Genomic DNA, 22,795 nt, shown 5'->3' on the forward strand with positions numbered 1-22,795 from the left:
TCTAATATTAATCACAACACTTAATTAAAGTTTAAACATGCTTTATTCGAATCCAATAGATTTTTAGACTTTTGAATCCAGAGAAATGATACTTAGACGTGTAGTGTATTGTGAGCTCACTCAGTTCAGGTAAAGCGCGGGGAGAGTTGCAATCAAATCAATACAGAGCTCGGGAGCAGCAGCGGCAGCTGTACACAAAAGTAGCTTCATTGCGACCAACTCCGACCTCTCAGCCTCTGGCAACACACAGCATGGCTGCAGTAGGTGCCCTGCTGTTTGAGTGAGAGGACGTGAGCGTATCAGCATGCACGTTATGGTGGACTTTCTTCTCTGACAAGACGTGTTCTCTTCGGTGATGAGTGGTCTTCCTCACAACAATGTGACAACCTGTTGGAGTAGTCTTACCTTCAAGAAGGTCGCTATACTACTCTATTGGAGTCTCGGAGGATTTTATGGTAAGGTTATATCACTTGCAGGTTGAATTATTTTAATCATGTTATAGGCTTTCGCGAAATTGATTTGTATTAGGGAGCATTTAGCCTACCGTAGTGGTTAGGTATCTCCCTTAGCCTTGATCTTTAAATGGTATTAACATGATTTCAAGATCCTGCGCTGTGAAGCTCCATTTATTTCATCTGAGCGGGGTGAAATCGGTGAATGACAAACTTAAGTGTGAAGTAAATGACGAACGTAGGTTAGGAATCGAAGTTTCTACAAAATTGTATCATTTGTATGAATGATTTGTCATTAATATGATTGAATTACAGCCTGAAAGCCCTAACACGTGACAAGTTAATTTTTGAAACCTTCTTCGTTATATAGTCTATACTGTCCGAGCTAGTAAAATACTACTGTCCGACCTAGTAAAATACATTCCGGCCGACCACTAGACTAGGTATTAATTACCTAGACAAATTAGTTGACAATGGGAGGCGACGAAAGAGCAAGCTGGAGCGCAGTCGTGCAAGCGACTTCTATGTCATTTATGTTGTTCCAACAACTGTCCTGTCAAAGTGTCGCTTATTTGTGAGATCCAGAATTTTCAAAATTTTGATTCCTGATATGTAGGAGCCAAGCTCATTTGATCAGCTGGCTATCTGTACGCATAGATTGATGTTCAGATTGACGCTATTTGTCAGCACGACGTTCCAGAACAAGTGGTACTAAATCATGTGGCATTCTGCCCTTGGATGTTTCGTTCAATCGATTATTCGCTGGTCAATCGAGTAAAACAAGGAATTGCATTCTATAATTGCTTTCGATCGTACATAAATTACAGTTATTCGTGTGGTTTCGTAGCGGTCACTGACATAGCAATCAATATCATATTCTACCGTGACAATCTTACGTAGTTTCATTCTCTTCTGTAGTCGCAGCTGCATGCGGTAGTGAAGATTGACAAGAATAACTAAGGGGTGTTTCTGGAATCTTTGACTGCGTACGAAAATGTATATATTTTTTACAAATATTCTTCGCCTTTTTCTCAGAGTAACCGACAACATTTTGATTAAATTCGTAACAAGGTAAATCTTGGCCAACGTCTTCCGTCACGCTCAAGTATGGGCCAGCCTCTGTTGTGACTTTGAGCACGATACTCATAGTACGTTTCTGTGACTCTAGTTACCGCCCTTAGTTAGGAATGGCTTTAGTGACTAAGATATTATGCAAGCAATAAACTTGCTCTGACTACATTGGCAATAGGTTTATAATAAATGAAGGGCGTTAGTAGTTCTATACTGAAACGATGGTGTATGCGTTCAATTTATGTATTATCGCTAGACCGTCAGTAGCATTCACATGCTGACCAAATAAGAAAAACCTCGTCTTTAATCTAGTACTTCTCTTGGTGAAGTATTCTAAACTTCCTTCGACCCTGCCCAGTTTACCCCAGACGCGGTTTTCTCGCAGGCTTGTAGTTATTTGACGACAAAATGCTAAATCTAACTTGATACTGGAAACCTTTTAGATACTGCACGAGTATTCCTAATCTAAATCAATATTGCTGAAGTAGGATCGAAGTTGTCTGCTCTCCTAGTTTCATGAGAATTGTTCCCGTGCTTGCCGGCAATTTTCTTTCGGTCTATAACGCAGCCAATGAGAAAAGCTTAGTTTTAATTGTGGTGACCGCTTAAAATTGTCCATTAGCGCTCTATATTGCCAGATTGGGGACTGGGACTAACGTTTTAGAAGATTCTCATAAGAATTTCTGAAATAATATTTTAAGAGAACGACGAATCAGTCTTGTCAAGTACGTTTGGAATTAAAGTATTGTGATGATTGTTCATTCTCTAATTGCGAGCAGAAAGCCGAACTCCAAAACTTTTAGCAGAATAAATAAATATATTCATGCATTGGCCTTGTCAATGGAGTTATGAGTTATGAAGGTTTTGAGCTCCACTTATTTCTTAACATAACTGCGATCATTTTCTGTTTTTAAATTACGGAATTCGTATTGCATAAATTATCAAGATAAAAAAATGAATCTTTATTTCGGCCACTATTTTACAACACTTCTCTTTAACTTCACTTGTTGTTTGTTTGTCTGCTACAAACCTTATAATCGAAATTTAACACACTTCTACTTATCCTATCGATCTGAAATCTTGCACACTTGCGTAAAGTTGGAGACAATGCATGAATCAAATGACAAAATAAATAATTTTAAAAATTAAAAAAATTCAATGTTAAAAAAAATGTACAAAATAATTTTGTCAGCTACAAATCTTATACCGTAATTGATATTTGACACACTTTTACCTGTCCAATTGATCTGAAATTTTGCATACTTGTGTGAAGTCGGAGGCAATGCATGAATCAATAGACAGAATAAATAATTTTGAAAAAAAAAAAATAAATTATACAAATTTTGAGCAAAAATTTTTATATTCGAAAATAAAATTAGAAATTCATTGTAAATCTGTATACATTTGAGAATGAGACACTGGATTCTTTAGAAGTGTTGTCTTTAAAAATTAATTTTTAAACATATATTATTATTTCGAGCTCAATAGGTCTCCAGACAGTGATTGGAGCAGTCAGTGGCAAGTTCGAAACCCGCAAATAGTTGTGACAGATTATACGATAGGTAGGTATCAAAAATCTGCTACTGGCCAACATGCTAGAGACTTTTTCGAATACCAAAGCATAAGGGGAATTTTTTGCCATCAAAATGGTCTAAAAAAATTCTAAATTATAAGTTTCCCAAGCTATGATTAAACATTTTTTAGAAAATACGAATGAAACGCAGTTTTCGCTTCAGCGGGCGAGATGTTGAACCTACATAAAACCTGCATCACGTTGTGACCTTTGGAGATGTCACGCCTAGCTGAGAAGCGGGCAATTGTAAATTAAGCATTTGCATTAGTTGCGATTTGGATCAATTTGTTGCGGCAACAAAATTATAAGCCAATGATATGCTTATGGCTGTAAAATGTAATTTGCAATTTTGCAAGTTCCTTTCCATCTTGCTTTGGATTAAATCTATACCTTGATAATAAAATATAGTTATACATTTGATTTAAGCTGCACACTTATGTTTCGTGCTATAATTAAATATGCTAATTTTCGTGCTATAATTAAGTATGCATCAATTGAGTAAATGACTTGCTACGGATTTTACAAAATTCGCAGGCTGTGCCATGTTGCGCGCCGCACAGCGAGCTTTTCTGCGACGCTGGCGAGATGGCGCGCTGTTCCAGCTCAGACCACCTGCGCGCACCCTGAAGGTCTTCATGGCATACCTCACCAGACTGGGTCCCATCTCCACCCTGGTCATCATACTGCTCCTCATACACTTCACTTATCAGGTGAGCATTGAGCCTGACCAGACTGGGGCCTGTCTCCACCCTGGTCATCATACTGCTCCTCATACACTACACTTACCAGGTGAGCATTGAGCCTGACCAGACTGGGGCCTGTCTCCACCCTGGTCATCATACTGCTCCTCATACACTACACTTACCAGGTGAGCGTTGAGCCTGACCAGACTGGGGCCTGTCTCCACCCTGGTCATCATACTGCTCCTCATACACTACACTTACCAGGTGAGCGTTGAGCCTGACCAGACTGGGTCCTGTCTCCACCCTGGTCATCATACTGCTCCTCATAAACTTCACTTATCAGGTAGGTACACACTTCTGGTAAACGTAAAACTAATCTTCATGTTTAACCAAAGGTCAATAATTACAACGTTCAGTCAAAAGTTTACTAGAGCCCTACACTCGAGTGCGTGTGCGTCTTGGATATTGCTCGTTCTGGAAATTTTGTTGCTCCGGAAGACAGCACAAATTTTTGGATAGAACTTCTTTTTTGGCCATTTTCCCGACCAAATTTTCTTACCAAAAAATTTTCGACCAGGGGTTGGTAAACTGATTCACCGTCCACTCTTCATATGATATTTAAATTTAAATCGGCCTTCTCCTCCGACCTGGACTCGTCCAAATAGGTGAAAAAATTACACCAATATTGATATTTTTAATGCATAATAATAGAGTAATGTTATAAACCAAACTAATCTCGTATTATACCTTACAAATATTCAATAGAATATTTAAATTTATAGAAAGATGCAGTCTTCACTGATGTGTTTAAAAAAATAAGAATAGAAAACTGCCTGAAAATTTTCATTTTTTAAATCTGACCATACTTGATCCTTATCTTTGAATGAATAAATTTACCTCTTTCCGAGCCCCCATAAACTTATTCACCACTTGATTTTTGTCGTCGGCCAACTGGGGTCGCCATCGACCTCTTCGCTCAACCTTTAATTTATAGTTTATACAAATGAATATCAGCGTTTCTAAATTATGTGGTGCCCCAAAAATATCCTAATAACAGTTATATTATTGCATTTATGTAGCTATTCTTTTTCGATCATATGAGACTGATTTCCTTTATTTATAACATAGCACCTAACAAAAAAATGAACATAAATCAGTGATGAGGCCTGATAATGTAATACGATTATGATTCCTAGCGTTAGCTACACGTGCCTTGCATTTGTTTTAATCTCACTCGGTTTACCCTGAAGATCGTGACGATTACCGTCTTGAACGTTTCTCAAGTTGCAGCGCACGAGTTATCTGATAAGGCAATACACAACATGGTGGAACGGTGCACCTCTTTAGCTTCTTGATTGATTTGCTAATTTTAATACCTCAACGTTTAACCTTACGTCCAGTTACTGGTGTTTTGAATTGTACATAAATCAGACATAAAATTTCATTTATGCAAGTAAAAAATAAATTTGGTAGCTCCTCGATAAAAGATCCAGGCGTTTACGCTAGCCGAAAAAATGAGGTAGCAATGAGAACCACGTATAGAAAGATACAGGAGAAAGAGCCGATAACTATGCATGTGGGAGGTTTAGTGAGAATCTTGCAGAACCTAGCAAAAAATAAGACTCGGAGGCAAATTTGTTTGCTCCCTTCTGTTTATTGCCATGCCCTTAGATCAGCCTGTATTTTCAATTATTGCGCGGGAGGTAACTAGATAACTAATCAATAACAGATCCCAGCACCACGATGACTATTGACCTCCAAATCACTGAAATGTTATATTCTCTTTCAGAAACTATGACTGACTTATTAATTAATAAATTCTGCTTTCAATTTCGTATTGCCACTCTCTTTCGTCCAGGGTTAAAGTCGACTGTGCAGATATCAACAGACAACTTTCTACTCTATCAGAAGGTATTAAATTCCTTTGAAACGTAGCTCTTGAATAAGAAATAGGATTTACTACTCCTTGAAGGCATCAAGTGGCAGTTCTTAATCATCATTTAAGCGCGTCAAACGTCAGCTGAAACATGAATGTAATCTCATGTGCGGCTGAGCTGAGCCATAATCTGAGCTTCGTAAATAAATTGCCCCTTCCTACGTTACTTAACTCGATCTATGTAGCTTGTAACAATAAACGTTTTTGATGTTTGTTACTTATTTATCTTGCATACCTTCATTCATTTTATCGCAGCAACGCCCTGTTAATAAACCGCACTTAGCCTGGACTGATAAGAAACGGCAATCAAGAACAACACAAATGAATCTTGTAATAATTGAGACTAAATCTTGGTAATACATGTATGTACGAGTAGAAGTAATTTCCGAGACTTCATTATAAATCATAACTAACTACTATTTGTAAATATATTAGCTTAGCTCTGGCTATTAAACCTTTAAACGCTAAGTTGACCACATGCTCTCCGTGTATCTGGCCGCTGCTGGCATGATGCGATAAGGTGAGTGGTGATATCGGGATGCCTTTATTATTCAGGAAGAAAGGAGAGCTTTGTGAAAGATAACATTGCATTGAACTAGCGAGTATGCTGCAATAGTGTTCCCTTTCAAAAATATTCTTTATTATTTGAAGATAAATACAAGCTTAGAAATTAGGTAGATTTATAGTGGTTTCAAAATGACTTCACAAATTGGCAAGACCATTTCAGTCAGCGTCACTCATCAAAATTTTAGTTAATGGCATTCAACTGAAGTTAACTGTCTGCTATATATTTAAGCAGTGACTAATTAGACAAAATACTATAGCTTATTTTGATTTCATAAAGTGGATCGGTTCTGTCCTATGAGATTAATGTAACTTCTACTCTGTGATATGGATTAAATTTAGGGAGAGATGCCAAACGTCAATAAATGCGAATTATAATAATCGTCCTGTCTCATTGGATGCTCATGGCAGCTTACAATTTAATAGACTTGAAAAATGAATGATTACAAATTAATAATACTCAGAGTTCTATTTTTTCTACATCCACGCTGAGTGTTTGGTTTTGCCTTGCACAGTTGCTGCCGGCCAGTGTATTTTCAACGTTTCTGCTCGTATTCTTCATAGTCGAGCTTTTCGGTAACTGGCTTCTGTTCTTGCGGACCAAAAGCTTCATCGAGAAATGCACCGGCAACAGGTGAGCATTTAGCGTAGTCAGTATTTCGCTATCAGGATTGGATGCCAGAACAATCTTAATCATATCAGGGAGATTATTAGATACGCACATCCTGTATGAAAATATCCTCGTTGCTTATTTGAATCGGTAATGTATTTTTTTCTATTGGAATTTTTAGCCCATTCGAGTGATTGATAAATAACATTGTCACTTTTATTATTTTTATACATAAGAGATTTGTTAGATTTAAAATTAAGGTGAATGTCAGTGTTGTGAACTAGTTGTAAGTTCTCATTATTAGCGAGAACAAGCATTTTCTACGATGCAGTCATCTAAATATGCTTTTCTAGCCGTAATCATTGAGTTGGGCGGGTGGGGTTCGGAATAGCAAAATGTTGAAGCATTGCGATAGCGATGTGAAATCCATAGCTAGCCTGAAAAATTCTTGTGATTCCTGTGATCGACGACAATTCAATTTGGCATAATCTTTAAGTCCGACTCCGCGCTGTTATATAACTATTGACTGCAGTGCCTAAATGGAGTACATGCATGATCTTATTTTATTTATTGCAGCGAGATCAGCCCAGGACTCTCACACAGCGAGTGCCGTCATTTACGCTATTGTCCGAGCTGCAAGATTTACAAGCCAGAGCGCTCGCATCACTGCTCGTTATGTGACCGCTGCATTCACCAGCGAGACCACCATTGCTTCTTCCTAGGCACCTGCGTGGGAGGCTATAATCTCTGTTATTTTGTCATCTTCTGCTTCTACGCCTGCATTGGGTGAGTTCCTCAAACTCTACTTTACTGCGTTACAAATAAATTGCATGTACGTATATATCGGTTGACAACCCCGGTTGCAATGAACTCATACGGTGCCTAAGCTCAAACGCCAAGTTTTACGTCGTTCTAGAAAAAAATAGTCGATTTAGAATCAAATGAATCTTAAGTATCCAGTATAAGAATAGCGGTAACCGCATGGTTCTAATGTGATGCTATTTTCGGGCCTATATTCTTGATAATCACTTTTTTACCCATGAATATCAAGTCACTTTACTATCAATCCAAAGTAGAATTACAACTGGCGATGAAAGCCCGACAACATTTTCTAAATCAGCATCGGTTTACTAAACTCTTGAAACACCGAGTGAGTTTGATCAAAGAAAATACTGCTAGTAAGCCTAGTAATCGATCAGAATTTAGCCCCGAGTCTCAGCAGGGCTGTAGATTAATATTTAATACTTTCCTTATCATTTATATGATGTAATATAGCGGTTTCAGCGTTTATTAGGCCATAGGCCTGTCGCCGATTCTTAACATCGCAGAACATCCACAGCTTGTTGCGGGCTTGTACTCACAACTCACTGCTTCAAATTTTCTTTGATTAACCGCCCGGCCTCCTTGCCGATTTTGACCAGAAACTGGGACACAGAGCTGGGATCCTCGCCTCTCTGCACCAATCTTGGTACTCTGAACTTTAGCCACTGGGCCACAAGGCCACCCTGTCCGTTATTTGAATCGATTTTAATTTTCATTTTGATACGACTTTTTAATTCCATGATTTCCAACACTAGAGATGAAGTATTGTGCCTTTTCAAAATGTTTTCTGCTTGTGTTTAGTTACACTTGTCTGAAACTGAGTTGAGGAGTAGCAGTTGGAAACTCTTATTCTCCAGCGTATAATGTTTCTTCACCAAAATATCGTTTGATTCGTATTTATCAAATTTAGTGTCATTTTATAGCTTTCCTTATTGTTTGAACGTTGTCAACGAATCGCTGATTATTCAAAAACTCACGTGACTGACAGGTATATTGTGTACATTTGTACGTAGCTCACTTCAAGTCTCATGTGCAGATGCTTCTATTCGGCAAATAAGCTACACAAGTACTACTCGCAGACGTACCTCAGGGATTTCTGGTCTGCACAATTCCATTATTATTTCTACCCTGTGACGCTCATCCACTGGTTCTATGGCCAGGTTCGTAATAACTAAACAAATTCAATTTGCCATTTATTACAAGCTCTTTTTTTTCGCTTTTTCGGCAATTCAACTCGGCCTTGAACTACTATTTTTTTGCATTTCATAATTATTTATTTATGATGAGCCGCATTTAAAATTATTAATGATTTCTCTAACAACGCAGAAGTTGAATGAACTAGCGGGGTTATTTTGTGCGCAGGCGGCTCTGGCCGAGGTCGGTTGGGTGACGCTGCTTTATATCGCCGTCGCCACAGTGCTCTTCACTGGATTCTGTGTGACGCAGCAGCTCTTTTACGTCTTCAGGGGACAAACTGCCTACGAGTACAATAAAGTGAGTTGTATGAGAGAACAGAGGGGTTTATTGTTGTTGAACGAAGACAAGCTATCTACGAGTACAATAAAGTGAGTTGTCACGATAATTGGGTTCATCAATAACTATTATGCGGTGTTAGTTATTGAATCGCGTATGCTTGAAGTTGAAGGGCTATGAACCTAATTAGGCTATTCAAGGACGAAGATTAGTTAGACAACCAATTTATTAACACGTCTTCAACTCTCACGATTCTCGAAATTGAGTAGACTCGTATTAGAAGCATGATGCGATCTATGAACCACAATTATGAGACTAATACCTATTTAAGCTAACTATCTTCTGGCTTAGGGCCTCCTGATGGTGCACAGGTCGGCGGCTCACAATTTCCTGCATGTGTTCGGGCGGTATTGGATGCTTCAGCTGCTGGTGCCGCTGCCGCGCTGTTACAGAGACATCACGAATACGACCATTCTGAAGATTGTGTGAGACGTGACCGCAGGGCTGCAAGTATGAACCCTTTATTTGGGAAATAAGTGTCCTGATATGTAATCACAACTCGCTCTCATACAGCAACATTCACAAATGTCATCGTAATATTATAAAGTACTTACAATTAGGCCCTAACGAATAGTTAGAGAGAGGATGGAGTGAGTTAGACGCCTGCAAGGCTGCAAGTTAAGGAGCAATATTTCAGTTACTCTTTTTACCTTGGGTATGACTTAAATACCTCAATGATCATGGAATCAAATTTTGCATGCAGTCATATTTTATTCGTTCTTGATGCGGCAGACATGATTTTTTTCTAAGCGCTGATTGTTCTTGAATACCGATTAAGTATGAATTTATTCATAAAAAATGCAACAGATGGCTTGTCATCATCTATACTAGATTTTATAAACATGGCCGCCGAGCTAGGGGGTGTTGAAAGCTTAGTATACTTATAACCAATTTATTTTGCGTGCGATCGGAAGAATGGAAACTGTGCTACCCATACATTCTGTACGAGGCGTTGTTTAAAAATGCTACCAGTTCCCAATCAGCGCTGTGTTAATCTGCCAGTATATAATAATTTGCCATAATATTGCCGAGGCAATGCACTAAATTTATATGTAGTCACAGACAATTTTTGATACAACATACCAATGAGTTTGCGCATTAGCTAATTTTTTCCATTCGAGATAGCACCATTTTCAACTGGAGCCAGATGCTTCATGCACATTTGTAATCTCGTGAAACGGTAAAAGTATAAGGATACATCTCGAGTTGTCATGACATTAATTAAGAAAACCTGTTTCCACTGAAGTCGTGAATTGAGTACCTGAGGAGCCCAACTTCGAAAGCAAAGTATTTTGTAACTTGCACTTGCGATTACCAAATTAACTTGTCGTTCATATCAAGTTTGACTAATTGTGATGTGGCCAACGTGTAGGTTACGAGGCTTATCACCATTTATAAAATGTATACTACTGTACGTAGCCATGTAAGTAGCTTGTTAGAACGCTTCCGACGCTTCTGTGATGTTCTATAGTTCCCTATCCCTTGCAGTAGGTAATAACAAAATTGCACCGATGCCCTTCATCCTCACATGCTTTTCTACTAATCATGCACGCAGCAGGCTGAAGCACCGTCGATTATTAAGATGTATTCGTAATTGTGTCACTGGCAACTGTTCAGATAATTAGTTAGTTTTGACCGTCTGCGCGAATAGTGAAGAAACTCCCCTACATTCTTATCGAATAACTATGCTTTGCTCAATGTACGTAGCCTTAGTAACCAAATTTCGAATCCCAGTCTACTCTTCGCTTCAATTAAAGTAGGCGCAATTCAGTTGTTCATCTGCAAGGGCATTATTACACCTAGGAACTAATATTCTTACATCGAGGAATCAATAAAAACCAGTAAGTAACATTATTGACGTGCAGGTTGTTTCAGTAAAGGGATGAAATTACAATGGGATGATTATGATTCACAGATCTAAAGTGTTCCCACTTACATCCATGTGAGCGAAAAAGTAAAGCTACTCGATATAAATGGCTCACAACAAGCATCGACGTCGTAATTGCTAATTTTGTAACCAACTAAATGTTGGTTAACAAATGTTCACTATTTTGAATGTAATTTTATGCCAAATTAACGTTAGTAATCCCTGAACAAAGCACAGCGGCTGTCACTATTCGACTTGCCCATAATGTAAAAAATTTCGCCACACGCTTGTTGCTATCCTATTTTTTATATGCACATGATAATAAAGCCTTAATGATACGTTGTAGTTTTTATTCGTCAGGTTTCATATGTAATGGCAAACACTAGTTTCATTTTCTCTTTACGAACCTGGAATGAAAAACAAGCGAGTGAATTTCAACAATTCATGTGTAGGTATGCGATCAATACTTCAGTCGGAAAGCTTTAATCTTACATTGCGTTGGATGCCATCCTATTAGTTACGCCAATCAGGTTATGTTTGGCTGTTTTATCCTAGCGATATTCGGATGCCTCATGAAACATTGTCAAATCATCTACATGTATTCCACAACTTGACCGAAAAATACCTAGTAAACCGACGCCTAAAAAATAAAGGGACACGATGATAATATTCATAATAATCAGTCGAGATAATAATCACTGCATATGTAGTGATTCATATGCCCTACCCTCAATTTAAACTCGTCACAGAGTAAATTAGGCCTCTTTCTACAAAACAATTATTATACAGGTCTTTCCTATCAAAGCAAGATATCACTGAAATGCATCTAACTTAGTCGATTCCACGCAATTAAGTGACAGAAATCGAAGAAATTTCGGACTAATAGATAAGCACTAGTGATGAGGCTGCTTTGAATTGAGAAGTAAACGATAAGACTACCGTGTAAAGTAAACGATGGAAGGTAGCTATACTAATGGTGATGATGAATGGCCCCCAACATGAAACACGATGTTGAAACTTGATGGTGGAAGTGATAATGAATGTGTTACTTCACAGAAAGCACCTGATCAAATCAACCATCATAATAACGTGCTACGGGCAATGTGAGTCCTGCAAGGCACGCAAATTGCCGTATATCAGATCAATCAGATTACGATTTGCATACAAATAGTTATACGTGACGAATCTGAGACAGCGTTTGCTGCATAGAAAAAAACAGTTCAATGCACGCCGATAAGCGATTAGTACCCTCACAAAACGAAAGCACATCACTAATTACTAACTACATATTACTCAACACAATAAATGAGATAACGTCCAGGGAAATAATACGGCACGAGGTACATACATAGAGAAAGAATGATTAAAGTTAACAGGACGTTACTTTATCGTCCAGGGTTTGCTGAGGTGATTTTCGATCACCAAAGAAACGTGCGTTGAAACTCACTAACGCAGGGTAAACCAGCGATGTGTCCTCAGCCGAATAAAAGCCTTCTCACCTGAAATAAAAAAAAGACGTTTCACAAAATAATTGGTCGTCTCTCAGACCTAAGACATTTGAATTCTAATCATAAATTGTACCAGCAGCAATTCTGCAAACAATATTTTTCCAAACCACCGAATTCAAAAAGGTAAATCCAGTGACCAAGCTGAAAATTTAATGTGTCAACTTCGAGGACGGCATACAGGGATGAAAGAACAATATGTACCATAAAATGGGGTATAACTAGTACACTTATATTAGTTGTGTTTTGTACTACACGAAAATTTATTGTTAGTCAAATGGGGTAAGACAGGACCGAAGCCTTCATGGGGTAAGAAAGGACCAGCCCATGGCATGCACTCTAATTGCACTGAATTCAATTTGACAAAAGAATATGTTAGAACAATCATTGCCTGTCATTTCAGTGTTTGTTTCAACCCTCTTCTGCAAATAATGAATTTCTGGCTAATTTTTAAAGAAAACCTATGTAAAGAAGGGTCAGAAAATAGTTAACCCTGTTTGGGAAATAAGCTCTGTCTAAGGACAAATTTTTTTTTTGACCAGGTTTGTGGATGTAGGCAGGTAACCTCAAGTAATAGGCAACTGTTTAGACATACTAGGCATTCTTACCTGCTACCATCACTGCCTGACATGTATTCTAAAATGGGGTAAAAAAGGACCGGACATGGGGTAAGACGGGACCACTAAATGTTCCTGTTTTACCACACAAATGGTCCTGTCTTACCCCACAAATGGTCCTCTATTACCCTACAGTTTATCAAAAATAGTTTTTAAATGAATATATTATTGTGTAGTACATGGAGTATTTTGGTCAAAATTTTTATCTTTTGCTTAAACTTCATTATAACTTGTTAGCTTTTTTAATTAGAGAAATTTAGTGCACTATTTTAAATTGCATCAAAGGGATATAGAAATAGGGATGTCTATTCCCATTAGTGAGCTGCAGAACTATGTGCAAAATTGGTTGGGGGAAAAATCATTGTGTGAAACATGAAAAATAATTATGATCGCAACTCTGTGAGAGGGCATGAGCTATGTTTGAAGAAGTGCACCACAAATGCAGTTAGCAAGAAAACACATGATGTCTGACACTTAAGTTATTATCCATTGCTTTTATTACCAATTTGATACATTTTTCAGACAATGACACTAATGGAATATACATGAAGCATTTAGCAGTGCTCTACAATGAACCAAAGCCTACCCACTATTAATATGCTTAACAAAGTTTTCTCGTGACAAAAACTTCAATGTGACTGATATTAGAGTTGACTTCCCGCAACACAAAACCGTAACAAGTGGTTGTTTAATCAAATAATGTGTTTCTAGATGGACAACCTTGAATATCAGATTAGCACTTTTATTAAAAACCTTGTAACATAAGAATTACCAGTTGGTCCTTTCTTACCCCAGCCTGGTCCCATCTTACCCCAATGGGGTAAGATGGGACCAGCTCAATTTTTTTAATCTGTACAGAAAACTATGTTAGATGCAAAATGTCCGAGTTGTAGCTTAGAAGCTAATTGCATAACTACACCTTGTGATAGGTTTAGGGTTTTTTAGTTATTCATGGTATAGAATAGATGCTACAGGCTTGTTAGTGATTTTGGTCCTGTCTTACCCCATCTGACTATAACTTAGATCGGCGGGGTAACTTAGACCACTTTTCGTTTTTTTAACAAAAACCCCCAAAACTCAAAGACTATTTGACATAGAAAAATTTTGTCAATGGGCATTAAAGGCCTAATACTGAGGCTACATAACACAATAGAAAGATTTAGAAAGTTTGCATATCTAATAGGTTAAAAAATTAAAAATGTGACCCACGAAAAAAAGCTATTATTTAAAGCCTGTCAGAGTACCCCCTTCAATTTTTTTATTTTTTGGCTAAATAACTCCAGGTTTTGATGCATTGTAGTAGAACTCTTCTAGTTACATATGCAAATGCCAAATTTTAGGAAAGTGTCATAGTTTGTAAATGGGGGGCGCCACCCCCAAATGGGGTAACTTAGATATCAGCCCTGACGGAGTAACATAGACCGGCTTGGAAGTTAATATAAAATTACCATATAAAATATTTTATGTTTGACAGCCTATTTATGTTTTTTCTTTATGTTTCAGACTCTATAGAGTCTTATATATGGTAATTCTAACTTAATTTCCAAGCCAGTCAATATTACCCCATCAGGGCTGCCATTAGGTAGTCACATTTCCCTCATTATGGGGCGGCGCCCCCCATTTGCAAACTATGACACTTTCCTCAAGTTTGTCATTTGCATCCGTAACTAGAAGAGTTCTACTACAATGCACCAAAACCTGGAGTTATTTTACCAAAAAATATGATTTATTCTTTTAATTGATATTTCTTTTTTAATTTTAATTGATAATTTATTTAAATAATTTCTTTAATTGATAAAAGATACCCCAAGAGCTGGGGTAACAAAGACCATCACTTTTTTTTGAGATTACATAAAGACTATGAGAGGCAGGAGCCAGCAATTTATGGTGAGTGAAGCTAGAGTATAGACCTGTATTATGCATGTTTCAATTCAAGTTTTATTTAGCTAGTAAAAAAATGGCATCATTTATAAAAAAAAGTGGTGTAAGTTACCCCATTTTACGGTACTTCATGAAGAACGTTTAAATAATTAAACAAACAATCAATGAAAATATAGATGGTGATAATAAATAATTTCTGGCAAGAGCGTGTGAGAGTCGAATAAAAAAAAAGTTTACAAGTTCTTCTAGAATCTTTCAAGATATAGGCATTCCTTGCACAGTTATCATGGCTTCTGAAACTGCTTATGAATATAACTATATTTTGAGGTCCTTACATGCCCGAAATATTCCATGTCTAACAAATTGTACAACGTTATTTCACTTTAGAAATAAATATTTCAGAGGAACGAGGCATTGCAGATCCCGGCCTCACCAGGCACGTACTTTAAGAATGTGACCGCTACTGTCATAATTTTGATGCCCCTTATAAGCCAGAAAATTTTCAAGTGGTAACAAGGAATCTTCTCACTAAATATAATGTTAAAAATAAATATAGCAGAGGAAGGAAGGATTGCATCGCAGCTCTCAGCCTCACCATGCACGTGTTTTATGAGTGTGACCGCGACCGTCGACGAGTGATGGGACTTTCGCTGCGGCGTCGGTAGTCATCGTAGCGAGGAGAGCCACGCTTGGCATACCTATCAACAAAATAATTGTAAAATATATTATAATTAAACACCCTTGGCTTTGTGATAGATAATATTAGGCACAATCAGACTCTTTGTCATCTTGAAATAATTAAATTCGAATTATGTACTTTCGATATGTTTTCTATAGTAAGAAAAATGCAGGAAATTCTAACTCTTAGCAACAGAAAAAAGTCAGGTTCTCACAAGAATAAGTTTGGTTTTAACATTACGATAAGAAAACATATTTACTCATAATTCTGCTTCGTTACACACCTGGGAGATCGAGATCGCGATCGGCGAGGAGACCTGGAGCGAGAGCGTGCGGAGCGTCGCGGGCTGCGCGACCTGGCGAAACGAGTGTATTAACAAACTAAATTTAGACAACATTCAAATATATAGCTAATAATGACAAAAAAATATTGTCCCGCTGAAAATGATCACTAAGCATGAGGAGAATGACACCCGTCTGAAACTCAAGAACATCGGAAGGATTATTCAATTTATTAATTCCAATCCAACAAGGTTTCCAAAACCTTAGCTGTCAACTAGCAAGCTTGTTATTACCACAATTTATTCCAAGCATAACACCAACACATGACCCATGAATTCAAGACGACATAAAGACTGCAATGTGGAATCGAAAGAAATTCTATTAAGTATATGTACAATTATCATGAATGACTTTCCTTAGCAGGTATAGTGGTTTCCACTTTCCAGGTTTATCAAACGTGAAACTTTTCAAGGATATTAGTATTATTCGTTTATAACTTACTAATTAATCCCTTTAGGAACCCTTTACTATCCCTTTAGGAACCCTTTAGTAACTCACTACCCGAAAGCTTCTAAAAATATTTTTATTCTTAATTTATTGAATTTCTACCATATTGAGAGTGAAGCTATCAACAAAGTAAGCAAAACAAATGTCTATACTTTGGGAAGGTTTCGACCAACACAAGACTCATAAAACGACCATCTTTCGTCGGAATATTGATCGAACTCCATCTCCATTTTAATGGACGGTGTCAAATGACAAGCGCCCAAAAATTCTTTGTTCTCATCAAATGACAGGAACAAAGAAAGTAGTGGCAAAGGAGCGAAGACATTCGTACAAGAGGACGCTTGCACAAGATGTCTGGTAATCACATTAAATAGAAAAGAGTTGAAGGAATCCTGCCAGCGAAACGGCCCAGCCCCACCAGTGAAAGTCAGACACAGCAAGCTCGGTGGCGCGGCGCTCAGGAACAATGCCCCTATGATAATCATTTAGTTAAGTCTTCGTATCATGAGCTACACACCAAGCGTTGGGATTTGCATGTTAAATCAGCATAAAGAACTTACGTTTGAGGAAAATTTGTTCTAATCAAGATAGGAGAAAATCTTTTTCTCTATTCGTTAAAGTCTTGAAAAAAAAAACACGATAAAAATAATTATTCATTCAACAAAACTGCTCAAATATTCAAGAGGATTGAGCCGAAAATATATCCATTCAACATGACTGCATACAATACCACCAGCAAACTTTGATATCATTGAAAAAGAATTGAAGTGAACTTGTTGAGCATTTAAAACTACTAGCTCATTGGATATAAACATTCATCAAGAATACAATTCTTCACTTGACAAAGAAGAATACATTTTTTGCCAAAGTGCATGTTTCAAGTCGGTAATTTATTCCAAGTGATTCGAAAGAAGACCTGAGTGAATGGTTTGACTACTGCAAATACTAAAAAATGCCAACATACTACTATAAAGATAAAAGTTTTACAAAAAAAATCATCAACTCCAAACATGTCACCTCTAATATGGGACAAGAAACAAAACACAAAAAAATCAATGATTGACCATTTCCGAGAAATATGAATGTACAAATCGGGCCATAAAAATCAGACCATGACGACCATCGCTCCACGGTATGACGAGTACCGTTACAGAGAAGGTGGTGGAGGAGGGGTGGAGGAGACGCGATGTTGAATAACCGATGGGAGGTGGTGAGACAAGGTGGAAGTGTTGGTGGTGGAGGTGATGGTGGTGTGGAGCAGTGGTAGTTTGGAGGGTTGAGTGGTGGTGATGAAGAAGAGCGGCACGCTGCCTGTAGATTGTAGGCAGGGCTGAGGTCTCCAGCTGTGGGGCAGCAGCTAAGCAGTACGCCTTGCTTCAATGGACTCAGGGGCACCACACAACGTGTGCATTTTAACTAGTCTGATGCACACACGTTTCGTATGAGATAAGCACACGTGATTTTTTATAGAGATATTGAGTGGCATTACTCCAGGAGGTTATTTCCTCTGATAAGAATCAGCAAGCCAGGTCTTTGATAGAATGGCGCAGGAATACTATGAGAGGATTAAGACACAACTAAAATTTGTCAATTGAAAAGAGAATCTTATTTGCTTGTTATGAATGTTGAACAGCAATAATGGGACAGGATCAGCCTTGGCCCAGCCCTTTGTCATATGACAGAACTGGCATCTATTTGGCAAGTGACGTGTGTTCAGAGGAGTGCTTGCTCAAGTGACTGAGGTGCCCCTGGTCCTGTGCTGAGGTAGAAGATGCCTGTAGGAGCTTCGTGTGAAGGTAGTGATGATGAAGTGGTGGTAGCAACAGGAGTAGGAGTAGAAGTGGTGATGGGCAAGAAGAAGGTTATTCCTGCAATAGGTCACACATAATTAATATGAACCTAACCTTACTTATGGGAGTATATACTTGAATAAATATTTAAATTCAGATGGTGTTCATGTAATTCATATGCTTTAGTGCATCACTTACTTGGTAAATCTTGAAGTTGACAGCAGTTACAGTACAAACCTATTGCACAAACACTCATATTTAGATCACAGATCAAATCAAGAATCTAAATCACTTCTAAATTGAAAATTCAATGAGATTAATCGTGTGTGTGGAAATGGAATTGGACCATTACAATGCTTAGCCCAATTTGCAGGCTACCAAAGCAGCTACCACTTCTCAACTCTAGCTCATTCATCAATCTCATGTTCATTCATCAGTCTCGTGTTCATTGTCATGTTCAGCTATGAAGGTTTTCAGAAGTAAGCTTGCCATAGCAAGGTTGTATAATGAGTATTATCTACGAATTTAATTTACTTCATATTACTCTTACTTCAACTTCTTCCAAACCAGCTTCCCATCTCTTCTATAATCCAAAGCACAATTTCAAAAGGACAAAATTACCTAGTAGAATAGATTTCTATGTGTATGGTGAAAATTGAAACAAAAATAAACTAAAAATGAAATAAAAGATAATAAATACAACATAAAAGCTGCATTATGTGAAGCAGACATACCGGTACATAAATTCAATCAATACTAATTATGGGAAATTTTAAAAATGACTAAAATTTAAATATTTATCACATCACAAAGGCACCTCTAAAGCACTGCATCTTAGCAATACTTCATTCATACATTTATTATAATTCCAACCTGGATCTTCTCCGGCGGGGAGGAGAGGGGTAACGATCGCGCTTGGAACGTCCTGTTGACATCTCCACCCTGACTCGAGCATTGCAGATCCGCCTACAAAAATAGATTCCCTGAATTCAATCATCAAAATAATCATTTAGAAGTCTCCTTTTTAGAATAATTATAGAATTAATCAATTGATTACATATGGAATGATGTTTTACATATTTAAAATGAACATGGCATGATTTGATGCCAATAATACTAATTTAGGAAAAACAAAATGTAGTTAACAAGGATGAAGCACAAAGAAATTATATGTACTCACGATCCATCAAGGGCCTTGGTAGCATCTTCAGCATCTCTGGGGTCTTCAAATTCTACAAAAGCAAATCCAGGTGGGTTGCGTGCAACCCAAACATTCACAAGAGGGCCATATTTGCTGAAGGCTGCTTCCAGCTCATGTTTGGCTGCATTGTTCCCTAAATTTCCAACATACACTTTGCAGTCCATTCGCATTTTAGCAATTTACTTGATGGAGCAAAAGTTAAAATGCCAAACACAAGTAAAGCACCCAACACAGGTGGAATTTGTGAACAACTTCACTGTGCATAAAAATGATAAAATAAAACAAATTAGGCAAAATATGCTTGTGAAACACTTTCATACAGGTGAAGAAGCCCAATTGACATGAAAAATATTGCAACTTCTTTTAAATTTGGCTACTGTTATAACATATATACTCTCAAGCTATATTTACTCAAGTCTTAATCCAAGTCTCAACATGTGAAAAAAAGTCCATATTACCTGAGAGCATGAAAAAATTCTAAAAAATTGTTTGTAATTTAAATCCACCAGGATGGCCGCAGCACTCCAGCGCTACTCACTTGAGGAGTGTGGGGTGCAATTTGCAGGCCCTTTAAGACTGCTATTTGTTAAGGATGGGACACTTGTTTGCTATTGCTAAAGGAATGGGAGTTATTTGGGTGCTGGAGAGCTGTAATGCACTCATCCAGGCCATCCTGCTCCAATTGAAGCAGGATCTAAAGAGAGGGGGAGTTCACCCTGGAGACCTTCAAGAGACAACTAGACATAAGTATAAGGACAAGCCGACAAGGCAATGAGTGCGCTGCCGCTGCTGACCCGCATGTCTTGCTACTAATATTGGAATAAGCAAGCTCCCATTTTTGCATTTTTGCCACCACACTCCTCAATTATAAATTGTTTATTTGGGGTCAGACTGTTCATGCCAGGTTTAGTCTGTTGCAAATGCAATGGGCTGTGGGTTGGGTTAGAAAGCTGGAGCGACGGCCAAAGGCAAGCAGCTTGAGACCAAGATGGAGAGGCGGACCACTAAAAGTACCTCCCTTGAGAGAATTCTACAATGCTAGATTTTCTTACTTGTGTATGAAATCTTGCAGCCCCATATTAACCAATTTTTGATAGATTTACAATCTCACAGCCAGCCAGACAGTGCAATTTTTACCGATTACGTAGGAGATAAATAACCTAGCAGCAAATTGGCAATCATGCAGTCCAAAAATTGTGGAAAGCTTAGTCATGGCTCATAGGGTTAGGGTAGATATATATTTCATGCCAGTTTCTATGTCCCATTCCCAATTTATTCAATAAGAGGAAAAAAAATTGCCCATTTTACAACACTTCTTTAAGTTCTCTTTAACTTCACTTCTTGTTTGTTTATTTGTCTGTCTGCTACAAATCTTTTAATCAAAATTAAACACACTTCTACTTATCCTATTGATCTGAAATTTTGCACACTAGCGTAAAGTTGGAGACAATGCATGAATCAAATGACAAAATAGATGATTTAAAAAAAATTTTTTTTTTATATTAAAAAAATTGAAAAAATAATTTTGTCAGCTACAAATCTTATAACTGATATTTGACACACTTTTACCTGTCCAATTGACCTGAAATTTTTCACACTTATGTGAGGTCAGAGGCAATGCATGAATCAATTGAAAGAATAAATAATTTTGAAAAAATTTTATTATTGAAAATAGGGTAAACGCGGTATATTCCGACATCGTGGGTAATTCTGTCACCTCTCTAGTTTTTCCTTTATATTAAGCTTTGTTTTAGTTCCATGCGTTTGTTGATGGTTGAAATGGTGACGTCATACATTTGCGCGTCAAACTACTGCCAAAACACTAGGTCTTGGCCATCTAGCGGGAAAATATTGAGATCCAAAGAGAGACAATGCACGCTACCCAGTGAGATCATCGAAAAATGTGTCAAATTCGACAGTTGACCTTGCTCTACCAAATAGTGAATAACTGTTTGTTTAGGAAGAATATTATGGTTTGAGACTTTTAAATACGTCTGTGAATATATTAGGAATCCTTTAAGTATACTTGTATTCGCTGATTTCAAGTGGTAAATAAATTAATATATGATTAAGTTGAGAAATGGATTTAGACACATGAATACTAATTCTGTCACAACTTGAATTGGACACACACAGATCATTCCAAGCTGTGTACACAAATTAAAATTTGCCTAATTAAAAGCTTAATAGCTGTTAATTAAAAGCGTTATTAAGTAGTGTTCAATATTCATTAGTGTTCTAATTCAAAGCCGTGTTGTATTCCAATACAGCTCACACAGCAAACGGAATTTGAATACGTGGATGACGGCATTACGTATCAGTAGAATTTGAAGCGCGGACGGAATATGCCTTACCATGTGCCGAATATTGCCACACACAGTGACGGAATATAGGGATTTGGTAGGTTTGCATTCTAAAGACTTTTAAATAAATATGGCAACATTTTATGACGTTTCGTTGTTGCTGACACGTAGTGCAGTGCTAGTATGGAATATATCTACTTGGCGAACCGCGACTGAATTTTTCGAGCAGTGGTTTTATGGATTTGCCAGCCGTGATTCCATTTCTACAAGCCGTGATCGGTGATTCTATTTCACCGAGCCGTGAATTCCATATCTCGGCCATGAAAAGTCATTTACGAGGTGCGAATGCAAATTTATTTACAAAGTTTATGCACGTGTAACCCCAAATCTCTAATTTTACCCTTAAACAGTCAAACGGCAACGATAAAATTTGTCTCTACTGTAAGTTCAGCACGTGTTAATATACAGTCTGACCGCTTTGACATGACTGCAACTATGCGCGATCTTCAACAAACGTTTTGTTTATTTGTTTACATTATGATGTTTATGTTTTATCTGCAAGATATTTTTGGCGGAAACGGTAAAACAATGCGGATTGCGGAAGTTGAAAATTTCATGAAATGACATGTTTGCGAAGTGCAAACCGCGATTTTTTAATCAAACAAAAATTTATGACATTCGAGCCGCGAGATTTCATACCTACTGAAATTATATGATATTAGAGCCGCGATATTTCAGACAAAAATAGGACTTTTCCAGACTAGGTGCAGTGTTTTGAGAGTCACATAAAGCAAACAGAACTTGAGTAACGCATACGGTTATTTTTTATGGTTTTTCATTTCTCGATGTGTCCTTAATGTGACAGAATATACTACGTTTACCCTAAATTGAAAAATTAATTTTTTAATATTCGAATATAA

The 22,795-nt window shown here is 37.6% G+C and overlaps 2 protein-coding genes across 4 annotated transcripts; one reads left to right on the plus strand and one right to left on the minus strand.

Moving 5' to 3' along the window:
• The first annotated feature begins 117 nt into the window (after positions 1-117).
• LOC108666339 (palmitoyltransferase ZDHHC22) lies at positions 118-11,449 on the plus strand. The gene is made up of 7 exons (XM_018153185.2): positions 118-455; positions 3,631-3,806; positions 6,795-6,913; positions 7,466-7,675; positions 8,748-8,871; positions 9,074-9,205; positions 9,536-11,449. The coding sequence occupies exons 1-7, from the start codon at positions 356-358 to the stop codon at positions 9,671-9,673; spliced, it is 999 nt and encodes a 332-aa protein (XP_018008674.1). The 5' UTR covers positions 118-355; the 3' UTR covers positions 9,674-11,449.
• LOC108666340 (serine/arginine-rich splicing factor 3-like) lies at positions 11,091-19,867 on the minus strand. Of its 3 annotated transcripts, none has more exons than XM_018153187.2 (5): positions 19,552-19,864; positions 19,245-19,337; positions 16,077-16,148; positions 15,705-15,812; positions 11,091-12,602 (listed from the first exon to the last, which is right to left on the minus strand). In XM_018153187.2, the coding sequence occupies exons 1-4, from the start codon at positions 19,740-19,742 to the stop codon at positions 15,722-15,724; spliced, it is 447 nt and encodes a 148-aa protein (XP_018008676.1). In that variant the 5' UTR covers positions 19,743-19,864; the 3' UTR covers positions 11,091-12,602; positions 15,705-15,721. The 3 variants fall into 3 exon arrangements, 2 of the variants coding, with proteins under 2 accessions (XP_018008676.1, XP_018008675.1); XM_018153186.2 differs by having other exon boundaries at positions 11,091-12,610; positions 15,710-15,812; positions 19,552-19,863; XR_007156703.1 differs by lacking the exons at positions 11,091-12,602; positions 15,705-15,812 and adding an exon at positions 17,727-18,449 and having other exon boundaries at positions 16,086-16,148; positions 19,552-19,867.
• Positions 19,868-22,795: the final 2,928 nt, after the last annotated feature.

The sequence above is a fragment of the Hyalella azteca genome, unplaced genomic scaffold (genome assembly GCF_000764305.2).
Source record: "Hyalella azteca isolate HAZT.00-mixed unplaced genomic scaffold, Hazt_2.0.2 contig5432, whole genome shotgun sequence".
NCBI classification, from domain to species: Eukaryota; Metazoa; Arthropoda; class Malacostraca; order Amphipoda; family Hyalellidae; genus Hyalella; species Hyalella azteca.